Source organism: Poecilia latipinna, unplaced genomic scaffold (genome assembly GCF_001443285.1).
Source record: "Poecilia latipinna isolate Pla-1442-1.1 unplaced genomic scaffold, P_latipinna-1.0 Scaffold565, whole genome shotgun sequence".
NCBI lineage: Eukaryota > Metazoa > Chordata > Actinopteri > Cyprinodontiformes > Poeciliidae > Poecilia > Poecilia latipinna.
The window spans coordinates 22,232-37,122 of record NW_015113181.1 but is presented as its reverse complement, the minus strand read 5'-3'; the positions used below and the strand labels follow the sequence as shown (position 1 = coordinate 37,122).

General features: G+C 38.0%; 1 protein-coding gene across 2 annotated transcripts in view; it reads right to left on the bottom strand.

Annotated features, from left to right (window-relative positions):
- The window catches only part of pigk (phosphatidylinositol glycan anchor biosynthesis, class K), a 49,927-nt gene that overhangs the window by 30,304 nt on the left and 4,732 nt on the right, over positions 1 to 14,891 (bottom strand). For both annotated transcript variants that reach the window (XM_015041714.1, XM_015041715.1), the window contains exons 5-9: positions 14,351 to 14,462; positions 13,159 to 13,255; positions 11,939 to 12,056; positions 9,478 to 9,588; positions 7,356 to 7,528 (exon numbers count right to left, since the gene is read on the bottom strand). In XM_015041714.1, the coding sequence (XP_014897200.1) occupies positions 7,356 to 7,528; positions 9,478 to 9,588; positions 11,939 to 12,056; positions 13,159 to 13,255; positions 14,351 to 14,462 (611 nt within the window). The remainder of the gene's footprint in view (positions 1 to 7,355; positions 7,529 to 9,477; positions 9,589 to 11,938; positions 12,057 to 13,158; positions 13,256 to 14,350; positions 14,463 to 14,891) is intronic.

Below are 14,891 nucleotides of genomic sequence, written 5' to 3'. Positions count from 1 at the left end.
ACTGAACATTACGTCTTCATCTCTCCCGCTGCTCATCACTCATTGATCTCAGATTATCAGGAAACCAACCCATATGTGAGAACAATTCATGCTTTTTGATGCTCATGTTGCATCCATAGATCAGAAAGTCGACCTGATCTATGGATGTGCTGGATTTTCGGATCCAGCACATCAAAATGACCCTAAAGCAGTTGAAAAACCCCAATTCCCATAAGAAAAAACTCCCCAACAATGGCAGTCCTCTTATAGTAGCAGTGATGTTTGCCGAACGCCAAACACAAAGGGAAACAAAATAACATGACCCGATTTCTCTCTGGGAAAGATTTCCATGGTGAGTGAGAACAAATAGGCTTAGGGATGAGAGCAATTGAAAAGTGGGAACGGATTTGAGGAACAGGCTAAGACGGTTGTTTTTCTTTCATGGGATTTGTTAACCGTAACAAACGCATTACCATCCTAGTAGAATAACTCTGCTCTGCAGCAGGTATCGGTAATCTAACCTGGATTACTGCAACTCACTGCGTCTGCTGAAACTCTTCAATTCAACTGAATTCTCCTCATTTGTGATGAATAAAATGTGTGATATTTTCATGCTTCTAGGTCAGGTTGTTCTTGAAAATCACCTGGTAAAATAAAAAAACTAAAAAAATCCACTGTTCTGACTTTAAAGCACAGTTTGGACTGATACCCAGTTAAATGTTTAAATACATAGCCTCTATTTCACCTCCAGATTTCTCCCAAAACCTTTCAATACATGAAGTCAAGAAATATGTGAAAAAGCAGAACACAAAAGTCAAAGGAGAGAGAGAAAATCTGCAGAAAAGTGATGACAGCACATACATCAAACTCAAGTATTAATAAAATTATAACATTAAATCCTAACATTTGTTGTTGTAAATATGGTGATTTATTTGAACTTTTTGGTTCTGAAAGAGAAATTTGGGGGGGAAAAAATAATCTGGCAAACGTCTACTGGACTATATGCAGAAAACATGTAAACAGATATGTTAAAAACAGGTTCGGTCAAAAGCAGAGGCAAAAATATATATATGCCCCCAATCAACATTTGATTTTGAACATGCAGCGCATACATAAAAAATTTAAAGAAAAAACATCTATATGGATTTCACTTAGTAAACTTCTCAATAATATTCCAATACATCAAACATGAATATGTGCAAAATGCTAAGAAATCTAACAGATATTTAAGCTCAAGTGACCAAAATCCACAATAGAGGTTTAAAACCTTCCAGCAGTACCACCGTTTTTTTGAAAGCCTCTTTCTCTCTCTGAAACTGAGCCAGGCGCAGCAGTCCCAGCTAAATGTCACAGTCGAGTGGAGGTTCAAATGACTGACTGTCTTTCATTCAAAGTTCAAGCCAGCCAGCCTCTGACAAAGTGGGCCAAAAGCTCCTGTGAGCTGCTCTGTCTCTCCTCCGACCACTCGCAGAGTGGAGCAACCTGTTTATCTCCACTTTTTGTTTCTTTCTTCACTCCTAAGTTATTATTCCCCAACAACTTTCTTTCAGGATCTTGCCCTCTTGCCCTCCTCCTCTACTCATCCGCGTTTGATGCCTCCCTCTCTGCATGTCAGTGGGCTCTCTGACAGACAGAGAAAACGGGATGAGCCGGCAAGCAGGGAGGCGATCCCCTGCTGAGCCCTCCATGAGCTCAAAGCGCTTTCTGCCTTTAAAAGCATCGCAGCTGCTCCACCCCGCCCCTTTCATCTTGGCTGCAAGATTTTAGCTCTAACTCAGTGAATGCTATTGTCCATTTTATTCTCCATGAAGATATTTCTGGAGAGTTTTCCTCCATCCTTGTAAATGATCCTAGTAGATGTGGCCGCCTCCAGCTTTGCTCCTGCTGCCGTCTCCAGCTGCCATCTTTAGGCCTTACTAATTTCTTTGTGCCATCTGCCCCCCTAAAAGCCGAAGCTGTGTTTGTACACTCGATCCAGAGCTGCAGGTCACAAATTACATTAGACTTACATTATGACTCAACGGAGACTGAATTTAGTTGTTATTCGATACTTGTAATTACTCTGGGAACTGCATAACCTGTAGCAAAATGTGTTGCAGTCAAATATCTCCTGTAGCTTGAAGTGAAAAGTGGTGGAGAGGATGTTTAAATGGATCTAGGCTTAATACCACTAAGTGCCATTAAGTTGAGTAAAAGGATCCAGAAATGTGTCCCGGCTAGAAAATGAGTTCCAGTGAACTCGTCCGCTTGCCTACGTGGCTGAACAGACCGACAAAAGTGGACTAAAGCAGCACTACATTTATTAAAAACGCGGCTGTGTGAGCTGTAATCTTCTCTCTGTGGGGACACTCAGAGTACTCTCCAACCTATTTTCTGGTCTTATGAAACAATATGTTTTAGTAGCAGTAATGGCCTCTGTTCAGACGGTCACAGAAAGAATCCTGTCAGCAATCTCTTGTTGATTACAAAAAGAGATCACCCTCTTCTTTTGGCAGAGGTTACAACCCAGATTTCTTTACTAATGCTGATAAATACTGAATAAATAAAAAGGGGAAAAAAATCTGGGTTTTGCTGTTGCTCTACAGTATCCTGTTAAATGTCAATAGAAGATGGGAAGAATGGCTTAATACCTCTATTTGACATAAAACAAGCAAAAAATTACTTCCTGGAAGAAGCTGATGGGTACCTGTTTAAATCCAAATAAGCTGCTGCTGGGCATGCCTCCCCCAACTCAACGTTTACATTCGCACATGAAAATGGCTGCAAACAGATGCACAATTATAAAAGCACATATCTTTGAAAAGCATTAGTAGAGCCTCCTGCACAACCAACAAGAATAGTAGTACAACAAGTAGTTTCTGGATGGTAAGTCAACAACAAAACACTTGTGTTTTCCAGCAGCCATTGTAAAGCGCATAGATGTTTTTAGAAGCAGTAGAGACTCAAACGGAAGTATAAAAACGAACAAAATGTGAATTTAGCATAATAGGTCCCCTTTAAGGCTCTGTACTTTGTAGGGTTTCTAAATGACACACTTCTGCTACATCATGTAGACACTGGGGGCAGTTCCCCTTTATTGTCCAACTACAGGGGGAGTCACACTACTTAGCCTGCCTGGTGAGATCTATTACTAGAGTGGAAAGTCGGCCCAAAGGTCAGGTTCAGTGGAGCAACTGTAGATCCTCACCAGGATCCTAGAAGGTACATTTCCTGTTTTATCCTTTTAAAAAGGTGGCAGCAAAACACCCAACCACAGTTCACTTGAATGAGAAAATGATGGGCAAAATGCTGCCACTGTAAGACCTTTGAGAGACTTTTTCAGTCACACTGTGATTTTAACGGAAGAAGTATTTCTGCCAAATCAGCCACAGCCATTTATTCTAGTGATTATGGCCTCAGAGAAGAGGATCTGTTCTACTGTGTGTCAGGACAGATTTAGCTCAGTGTTCAGCAGAGGGACAGCCTCAGGTGGAGACAAAGTTGTAGATGGAAAGCTGAGGTAGTTTGGACCCATATGAAGGAAGGATGTAGGATATATTGGACAGAAAATTATGAAACTACCTGGGAAACAAAAAAAATGACGACAAAGTATCGAGGATGCAGTGAAGGAGTTTTAAGAGGGTTAAGATGACCAGGAAAGGTTCACATGGGGGAATATGGTGCCTTTTAACTAAAACTTATCCTCAATTGTTTGATCATTTTTGAATAATTAAGTTGGATGTTTTATGTTGGGTTGCATCAGAGCTTCCGTGTTTAGAAGAAAATCTCCCATAAAATCACCATAATTACTGAATATGCGCTCTGCTGCCACATCTGAGCCTGGAATTACAACCACCACTACAGCCAAAGTTTTGAAATCAGGGAACATTTCTCCACCTTAAGTGATCAGAAATTTGCAGGATTGCCTGAATGAAGGGTTTTCTGATTCCGCAGTATGTGCTCCTTCTGTACCAGTGGTCCAGCTGCACCAGTTTGTGATTTTTAATGGTTACACACACTCCAAAGTCTCCAACACTGTCAGCTCCTGGATAGTGAGATGCATGAGATCCTTTCCAGTGTCCAGAAAGGAGATAATGCTCAGATACTCCTATATGAATCTTATAGTTACCTCCACAAAGAAAATGAAAATGTCTGCGCATCCCCACCAAGTGGTCAGGTGTGTGAACTGAAATCTGTCAAAATGACAGAAGGCCTTCAGATTTTTCAGATACCATTTTAAAAAATGGTCAAAAGTGTAAAATATTCAGTTAACATGACTTCTGCACGATGAGGCCTTCCAAACTGAAAGACTCGCATCTCTATACCAGTGGAAACAAACTAACTGGTCAGCAATTGCAATATAACACTCTAATGCCAATAGATACTTGTCCATTGATTTCTGACCATTAAATAGTTGGACATGCCACTTTTCTTCAAACTCAGAACTCCTTTTTCATTATCTTTTATAGAGAAAAGCATCAGAAACTTTATAGAGCAAAGCATCAGAAACAAACTCCTTTGCTGAATGAATAAATCTAAATCTGTCAGAAGTGTGTGTAACGTTGGGCTTCACTGTACTTTCAATTTGGAGATTTAGCTTCCACTGGTAATTGTTCAGCTGAGTGCCAAGTAAGTGTAAGCAGTAATTGTTTAATTTATTGAAGTACCTGGAAAAAGGTGGATTACCTGCTGCTGGCCAACGACAAACAAAGTCAATCCCAAAAGAAGCAAACCGCTGTTTACTGCCTGATGCAATGAAGGGAAACATCTCAGGTTTAATCAGATTCAGCTCCGTTTCTGCCCAGACATGCATTTTTAGAGCCTAATTAGCATCACACCTACCATTTCACATGCCGAAAACAAATTCTCATTTGCTTAATCTGCAACCTCTGAGGCAAACACATCAACCCCCAGAAGATGACTTAATAATCCTGATTTCAGAGATCAAATCTGACTTTAAAGATTAATCAGGTCTCCAGTTCAGAATATTCTGACATACAACTCTACAATTTAACCCGGAGCAGCAGATGAAGTCCAGGTGTTTAAAAAACGGTGAAGTTCCTGTCGCATGAAAAGTACAGATCCTTGGAAGCAGAGGCGGGGCAGCGCCTGCTGGTCCTCGGGCGCTTCTGCAAACTTTGCTCCGTCGAGCATCAAATGAATGAGGGGGTTGCTGGAATCTTGCATCAGAAATGAAGAAGTGTGTCTCTGTGTGACTGAATCAGGCCAGCTGCCAGCTCAATAACAAACTGTGCCATGATTCTGTGTTGTGGCAGACCTAATGCGTCAGGCTTAATCAATAATAAAGTAATAAGGGAGAGTTGAGTGCAATGGCTACCAGGCCTGGGGCCAAAATAGTCACTGACCAAAACTTGAATGGAAATGTGCTTTTGATTAGTAGCTCAGCAAAAATATATAATTCTTAATACCTTCTGGTGGTCTAATTAAACCCTGTTAATGATATTATTAAAAGTGTGCGTTTTTGTGTGCATTTGTGCTGAATGTTTTTTTTTATTCAGAAATATAAAACCTCCACACTAATGAGTCCTCATGCTGGCATTCATCCATTAGTGTGTATTAATATAAACGTATATGGATTATCTTAAGGCTTTCTGTGTTAGCTGAGATTAATTGGAGACGTTTGAAGGAGAACGTCACTAGTGAAAGCTCTCTACCGCCATCTAGTGGCTGGGTTTGTCAATCACAGCTGTTAAAATGAATCAGAAAATAAAAATAACCACCAGAGGGCGCCAAACCCCGTCACTCAAACCACCTGAAGTAGACTGAGGTTTACAGCTTGAGACAGACAAGAGAAACCGTCTCATTATGAGCTTTATTCTGGTCTTAACTAATGCTTTAGAGTGCTTTTATTGATCTGAATAATTACCTCACAAACTCCTACTACTAGTCAGCCTGACAATAAAGAGTTGGATCCTCCATCCAGTAGAAACACTTGACCTTAATGAGAAGTTTACTCTTCTGAAAACAGGCCACTCAACACATTACTAGTGGAGAAATCTATACACCAATAAAACGCGTTCTGAACTAAAATCAAAGTCTCATTAAGTTTGGAGAGAAACAATGAATGAATTTGGCCCACGGCACTTCAATTAAAGCACAGGCAGGTCGGCCTTAATGAGGCTTTTATCCAGGTTGCCCCACTTCCAGAAAGTTGGTGTAGCAGAAAGTTTTTTCCATCAACTATTTTTATCCATCCTATAAACTCAATTATGTGGCCAGAAGTTTATTTTGGGCTTTTAATCATCTATTCAAGTTGTTCTTTCTTCATAAAGCTGTTTTATGTCTATATATGAAACTTTCATATGCACATTTGTGTCTCAAACAGTGCTAATGAATTAAGCTGATCACATTAGGACATCCGTTTGCAGGGATACTAAACTCGAGGTGTAACCAGCTAAAGCAGGAAATTAAACTGACATTTGGGGTGCATGCTGTTAATAGCAGCCTAATCATCTGAAAATAATGATTATTTTTACCTCGTAATTTGTAATTTAGTGAGGGTGGTATCCTCCCTCAGAGCCTACCAGGACATCGTGTTTCTGTGATCATCCTGGGCTACGTAATGGTAGCCCAGGATGGAAAAACTCACAAACTCTGATAAACAGGCCTGAGTACAGCATCCTAAACTTTATGCAAGTGTAAATTTCTACAATTTCTAATTAATGTTTTTATAACGTTAATCAGAATCGCCCCCCCACAGAAAGACATCATAGGTATACGACACATTTTCTGAATTCTTAGAGTCTGTTGAGTATTTTAGTTGTTAACTCTTGTGTCCCTGGATACCACTGGGACAAAAGATATGCATCTGGTTTAGTCAAAAAGTGTGGAAGAATGTGTATTATTTCTTGTTTAAGAAGCTCTAGTGATGATCAGAGAGACTCAGAGTGTCCCCTCTAAGATGATACCAAACACTGTATTGTAGACCTTTGACAAATGCCGATAACATGAGCCTAAACCGGACATGCACCAGTCTCGAAAAACAGAATTTATCCAAAGACGTTGTTAACTTCATGACATGATATCTGTGACTCAGCTACCATTTTGGAAGGGCCATCATACCAAAATATTAACTAGAGACACGTTTCAAAAAATATGGACAGACTTTGCCACCTAAAAACAACTAGTAGCTACATATTTGATCCTGTATGTATTATTTTGACACAATATGGATGATGGTGACCCAGTCCGGAAAACAAAACTTTTAACTTGCGCACCAAGAGCTGGTTTTTACTGCATCTTGATTTCACCCTCGAAAAATTTTATACATCGTTTAAAAAATTCACACAAAAAAACCCATAATGAGCAAACGTAGATGAAAATAAACGTATAAGCATTACTATTTTAGTGGAACTAATGTAATGAGCTCAGCTTACCTCTCGTCCACTTGCTCGATGGGGTCCGTTAAGTTCACGACTTCAGTGGTGATCTCGACTTTGCGGACGCTACCGAAGAAGTCTGTGATGAGGACGCTTCCCGGATCCCTCTGGAAAAGGTCGGTCCGATGACCCGGAGTGGACACACACTGACTCTTGGGACAAACTTTGAACTGAGGAGAAGAGAATAATAAATTAAGAAGCAACAACAAACTTCAGCATAGCTACACAGTGGAATCAACTGGATAAGAGACGACGAAAGGTAATCTAAGATATGTTTGCACATAAGAGCTATGAATATGTCCCCGTTTTACTTTCTTGTCAAGGGGGATTAAACATGCACGAAAGAATCAAAGCAACATTTCAGATATGTTTTAGATGACTGAATAACATTGTAACATGACATAAAGCTCAAAAAAGGTCAATTACGTAAATATGCCAGATTTAGACAGAGAGGCTAATTTTGATCTGCAGTCCCCAAGTGAGTTGATGGAAAGGATTTAAAAAGATTACAATTAGCATGCATAGCAACATTCATGGCCTGTGATTTATGTCCAATTTCAATATGCAGCTAAAACAAAACGTCACATCTACAATAAAGCCACCTAAAAATGGTACAATAAATTAGCACAGTTCATATTTCCTGAAACTGTTCAGTGATGTAATAATTTTGAGGCCTAGATTTGAATTTGAAGTCCAAACAAAAAACAGCAACATGGAGTAACTTTTTCTACAGTCTCCCCTACTTTCATAGTAATTTATGGGAAAATTTAGTTCAACCAATAATTCACTGCACTGTGGAGAACCTTATATTCATAAGGTTTCAGCTTATTCTGCAGGTATTTTTGGTGCTTGCTTGGATTGTTAGGGTTGGAAAAACATCCTAAAAGTTTTTCCATCAGTAATTTGAGCAATTTATTTGAACATTTCAAAGGCAAATTTTTTAAAAAAGGAAAAAGAAATCATTAGCCTGTCCTGAGCGTAATCTCCGTTAGCCAAACAGGCCTGGAAACAAAATCACACACTAAAGCCTCATAGCGAATCTGAAAGCAGTTTCTTTAAAAAGGTCAAAGCTTTTCAGACTGGATTTAAAAACCTAATGGGCTTGTCAAGAAAATCTATAGAATTGATCAGTGAATCCACAAAAAGCAGTAGAACAAAGAGTGCATCTACGGAAACAGAACAACTGAACGTATAATTAGCGTTAGTCAGAGCACACAGAGTAACCATGTCGTTTTCAGATAAAACTCCTCGCAGTCCCGGTGGCTGGATGGATCTCTGCAGGAGACCGAAAGATGAAAAGAGAGGAACCGCTGAGGCCGAGCCGCGGCGCAGAGCGCATACGCACAATCCCTGAGTCCGGTGTCAAACGCGAGCCGGCTCCACGCTTTGTTACACATTCTCTTTCAAGTCTGGACAAGTCCAGGGAGACCTGCGCGTCTTTCATCTGAGGCAGCCAGAGGCCTCACATTCACTGCTACGCATCCTCCAGGATGAACTTTTTACAGTAGCACTCATTTTTAATCAGCTGATGCTCAGCTGTGCTCATTATGACATACACTTACATTTCTACAGGCATCGTGTTTTTGTTAAAGAATTGTAAAAGTTACCAAATTCTGCATCAAACTTTAGAAATAATAATTGATCCACTAGTTCTTTACACCAACTATAAACCTGGATAATCAGTCTTTACTGTCACTGGCTTAGAAAAACCTTATTTAAAATAAGTAAAGAAAAGGTTGGCCTGGTGAAAGGTCAAATAAAGCCTGGCAGCCCGCCAGGCTTATAATACACTATGGAGATCATGAATAGGTTAGCATAACTTTGGTTGTGGCTTCTTGCTGTTGCCCTGTGGCTTTTGTATTTTCTTTACACTTTCCGATTCTGAACTGAAATTGTTCTAAAAAATATATATATATAGCAGTTTGTGGCAGGAAGTTGATCAAATCAAGGGGCATTAAAACCAAAGTTACTGTAAATAGACTCACTGGTACAGGTTTGGTTAAGCACCAGTCATTCAAAAGCTTTCATACATGTTTTTCTTTTTAATCTGTAAGATTTCAGAAGTGAGAAAATCAGTTGAGACCATTAATAAAATCATTAAAGATAAAACGTTCCTCACCAGGTCGTTCATGTTGGCTTTGCTCGCCGGGTGGATGTCCTCCAGGAACTCCAGCAGGTAGAAGGTGTAGCGATCCATTAAATGGACTCCGATAGCCAGATCCGGTTGGTGCTAAAACAGAGGAACAAAACATATGATTATGGCTGCATTTTTAAATATTGCCATTTTTGTTACTGTTTTTTCTCTCTCTTTCCCATTGCTACCCAAAATATCCGTGTGACAATAAAACAAGGAATAATAGAGAAAATGAACATAATAATAATGAAAATCAGAAAATAATTGCCAAGTTAAACAATTCAATCTTTGTTGTGATATCATTTGGTTATGTTCCGTTTTGTCTTCGTTCTAAATGTATCCATTTTAATGTGTACCACCTTTTTTGTTCATTTTATAAATTGTTTTGTTATTTTGCAGCTCAATATTTCTGTAATATGTGTTTTATATGCACCAATTGGTTAATTTTCCAATAAAAACTTTATTAAATAATAATTAAATTAAAGAAATATACCTATTGTTCATGTTTTCCTCCCTCAATGTCTCCTTTATTATAAAATTAAAAGATTTATTTTGATACCAACTCAAAAGCACTATTACTGCACCAGCTGTGTAAATGTAATCGTCTGATAGGAGGAAATCACTCCTCAGAGTTTAAGTGAGTTTTAGAGAGCTGCCAGTAAGTGCTGGGCAATGACATCTGAATAAATATGTTTTCATAACTCTGCTTCGCTCATTGGTGGGTAAATGTACGGTTCTGCTATGTGGACAGGAGAGAGTAAAATCAATCTGTGCAGAGGAAAATGCTCACTGGAAATGCTTATTTTAGTACTTTCAGCATGAATTCACACATGAAAGAGTATAAAACTTAAATGAATGTATTTTGTGCCTCTTACTGGCTTTGAAACTATGTTTTAAGTATATTGAAAGGGGAAAACCAAGTATATGATAGATCGTATAAACATGTAGCCTTTATAGAAGCAAATCTTCTTGTATGCTGTAATTCCGATTTTCCCCCCACTTCTTTCTAGAAGTGTTGCTTAGTTCAAAACATCTCTATAAAGCAGTGTTTCACCAGAAAAACCTACTTAGGCCCAAACCAGGTAAATAAAATAACACATTTTTAAATAAAACTGTAACTTTTGGCCATTTCTTTTATGCAAAGAAAAAGACTTTTTTACAGTGCAGAATAAGTCAGCCTGGATAGGCATGGAAATAATTAAACGATTACGATTAATTGCCAATAAATGGTTTATTAGATTCAAATTAGTTTGAATCTAATAAATTCAAACTAATTTTTCATTTAGTTAATGAAAAACCGGACTTTTTCATTAACTAAAAAAGTCCGGTTAGACCGTCTTTTAGTGTTGTAGTTTGCCCGCCATCCACCAGAGGGCGTCTCTGGTCATCCCAAAGAGGAGCCAGTTGATTCAAAATGGCGGAGCCACAACAGAACAAGAAAGAGAAACGGTCCGAACAGAGTCCGGTTGAAGTGAGCTTTATGCGGCTCCTCTTTGAAATATAGTAGACAAACTGCTAAAGTTTCACCTTAACAGCGCTCATTCGTGACGGAGCAACGTCGGCTTAACCAGAAATTACTGACGTGGGGCAAAACAGAGAAAAACTACAACACGATGGAAAAAACATAATGCCAGCAGGCAGGGTTGGTTTTGAGGGCTGTTGAGAAGCTTCACTTCATGGAGTGAAGTTTTAATATTCCTTCAGCCAACAAATGCTTTAGCACTGTTAGTGGGAGTTTAAGTGTTTCACCTATTTTATTATTCAGCAACCTTGGAGGTTCTTGTTTTGTTATATTCTACAATATGCAAGTTTATCAATGTGAGAAAAAATTATTTCTGTTTATTCAGTCAGTATTGAATGCAGCTAACACCAAATAATGTCAAAAATTAAAGGTGTTTTTTATTATTATTTCAAATTTAAAATATTGTATTGATCCCAAAGGGAAATTAAATAATAATTCAAATTCCTCAGTTACTGTAGATGGTGATGGCTGTTGACAGGAAAGATCTCCTGTAGCAGTCCATATTACAGCAAATTTGAACAAGCTTCTGACTGAAGCTTTTATAAGAGTCTCATGAAGATGGTCAGGGTTGTCCATATTTCACTATATTTGGTTGTTTTCAGTTTGCATATTATGAAAAATTTAGCCCTTTATATTAAGGAAAGACAGTCCTCTTCTTGATACAAGACAATAATCAGGTTTTTAAGAATCAATTAATTGATTGTTAGTCAATCAATGAGTTGTTTTGCTAAGTCTGGATGTTAATAATCAGATAAATATTTATATAACTAAACTTTTTCTTGACTTCACTGCAATAAGGAAGATGAGCTCCAGTTTAGTCGGCACTCACAGGTGTTATGAACTAGACTACGGAGTGAAAAACCTGCCAAAACTGCTGGATGATTTAATTTACCCTGTGGGTGGTTATGAGGGGGAATAACTCACCGACAGGGAGTCTTCCCCGACCTGACTGCTGGCCAGAGCCATGATGTTTGGAGAGTAAAACCTCTCGTACATGGAGGCGCCCTGACAGGTGTCGATGATGAAGAGCAGCTCGTTGTACCTGGACAGACACGAAACTATCAAACTCATTTTCTAATAAACCCCAATCACAGGGCACACAGCTGGCATCGCACTTGTCCATTTGCTCCAATAAAAAAAGTTGTTATCACACAACCCTTCACGCTGCAGTTACCATGGCCACCGAGTAAAAGCATCAGCACCATTCAGTCCCGCCAACACGCCTACACGCCATTTCACCTCCTTCAATCCTTCTGCTCTTCTCTAAGAAAAACCTCTTCCCCCCTCTTTCGGTCAAACATAAATAATCAAATCAAGCTGACTGAATCAAGCTGGTTTGAGGAGAGTAAAAGGAGGTGGCAGTAATTAAGCAGCTAAAGAGAGCAATTATCACATCAGCATCAAAGCGGAGCTCGACTGGCACAGACACAGATGACAAACAGTTTGGAGTAAACGAGCCACTTTTCAGGTTTCATTACAGTCAGATCTGCATGACGCAGCTCTATATGATGTGTTTATATAAATGAAATAGGTCAAGGAGCTGGAATATGTCTTACATTAGCCTGGTTTCTGCTCCCGGGGGCCCAGTTACAAACCCACAAGGGACAATAGAGCCAAATTATCAAACTCAATCATCTACATTCATATGAGCCTCGCCAGAGTTACGAGAGCATACGAGAAGAAATAATTAGTGCATTGATTTATTACTTCATTACAAGTTAATAAATGTAATTTGCATGTGACTTTTCAAAATAAAAATAAAAGCAAAATAAGTGACACAAACTTAAAATATATCAAGTCAAAATAAAAAAGATGGAATCAATCAAAACTACATTAATATTGTTATTTATATCTAATACACCTGCATAAAACAAAAGTAGGGCTGCAACTAATAAGTCTTTTAGTATAAATCAATTGGAAAAAAAACATTTTTGCAGTTTTTATACACAATATTAGAAATATATTAGAAAATAAAAGTAAACAAATAATTCAATTCATTTTTTTAAAAACTGCTAGATATGCAACATGACATTCTTTTAGTGAATGTTTCATGATCAACTGCAGTTAAAAATACTTTAAAATGTGAAAAGCTAATTTTCTGAAGTCATTCTTAATTATGGCAGGTTTAGTCCTCCATATTTCACCTTCTTTTCTGCCACATTTGCTCAAACGCGTCAGCCAATTCCACGTTGCTGATCTCTTCCGAATCCTGGAACTTAAGGAAGCCGTTCCCACCGTGACCTGTCAATGAAACGCAAAATATATATGAAGACACATTTACTGGTAGCAGATAAAAAAGAGACAGAAAATGAAAATTAAAAACACAGAAGAAAGGCGCTACCTTTAGTTAAATATTACCTCTACAGAAGGAATTTTAATTTTGTCTGGTAATTTCCTGACGAAAACTTGGCAAACGATCAAAAACTGAGCATCTTATACATTTATTTTCTAAAGCAGCTGTAACAAAATCAGAAAATACTCTAAGAGCTTGATCTTAAAAAAATTTAAATAGAATAGTTTTGTCAGAAAGTCTTCAAAAAGCTAATATTTCACCACTAAAATGTTGACTTTATAGTGTTCTTTGCACCAATAAGAAAGGATATTTCTCTAAATACCAAACTCATCTCTGCATGAAACCTGAATTAACTCTGATTAAATAGCAAATTAACCTTTTTGGAAAGAGCAGAGAAGACAATTCCCACAATACCTGCAATGCTTCCCATCTAAAATACCGTGAAAAGACAAGATTAACTGAACCTTTCTGCAAAGCCATTTCCTTCTACACTGTTGCTGTTGTGCTTCTTTGATTTTGCATGATATCTAAAAGTCATTAAATAAATGTTAGAGCATTTCCTCTATTGAACGTTGGAAAAAAGAAAAAAAGAAAAAAAGAAAGGGAGATTAAACTGGAAAAGGGCATTGAAGAATTTAAACCCAGAGAGTTGCAGAGAAAACTGGGTGATTCTGATCTCAAATATGCAATTTCCAGTTTTCTTTTTTTCTGATCTACTGATTGCAATTTTAATCAATTTGTTTTTCTCTGTCATGAGAAAAAACTAGTGATGTAGGTTTTTTGATAGAGGTGGCAGTTTTGAATGTACCTGGAAAAGGCACACTTACGCATCAAAGCAAGATGTTTGCTGATGTGTTCACAGCTCCAAAAAAAGTAGGACTTTTCAGATTCAAAGCAATTTATAAACAGAGGAAAAATAACTGATTTCGTAGGATTTCATCTGCAGTTTCCTGATAACAGGAGATCAAATGAGAATAAAACTAAGTTAAGAAATCAGTTTTGGTGATTAAAAACTGTCAATAAGATGGGAAATAATTAAATACCAGTGAGGTATATGAGGATGTTGCTTCGGTCGTCAGACAGGAGGCGTTTGGAGCGAGGAGTGCTGGAGGGAAGCCGTCCAGTCAAAACTCGCAGGAAGTTCTCCACTGTCACCTGAAACAAACGGGATCCATTGTGGAACTTTAACAACAATTTATTTAAAACAGTTCATGTTGAATTCAGCAGAATTGTTTTCTTTTTCCAATCAATCAAGTTTATTTGTATACACTGTTCAGCAGTGAGGCAGTTCAAAGTATACTGCTCAAAAAAAATGAAGGGAACATTTCACTTTAATTTTGTGTGTGGCTCCAAATCCAGGCCTCCATTGGTTAATAAATTTGATTTCCATTGATGATTTTTGTGTGATTTTGTTGTCAGCACATTCAACTTTGTACAGAACAAAGTATCCAATGAGAATATTTCATTCATTCAGATCTAGGATGTGTTATTTGAGTGTTCCCTTTATTTTTTTGAGCAGTGTATTAATGCTAAAGCAAATATAAATTATTTGACCAAATGCATATCAAGTTAGGAATTTATTAC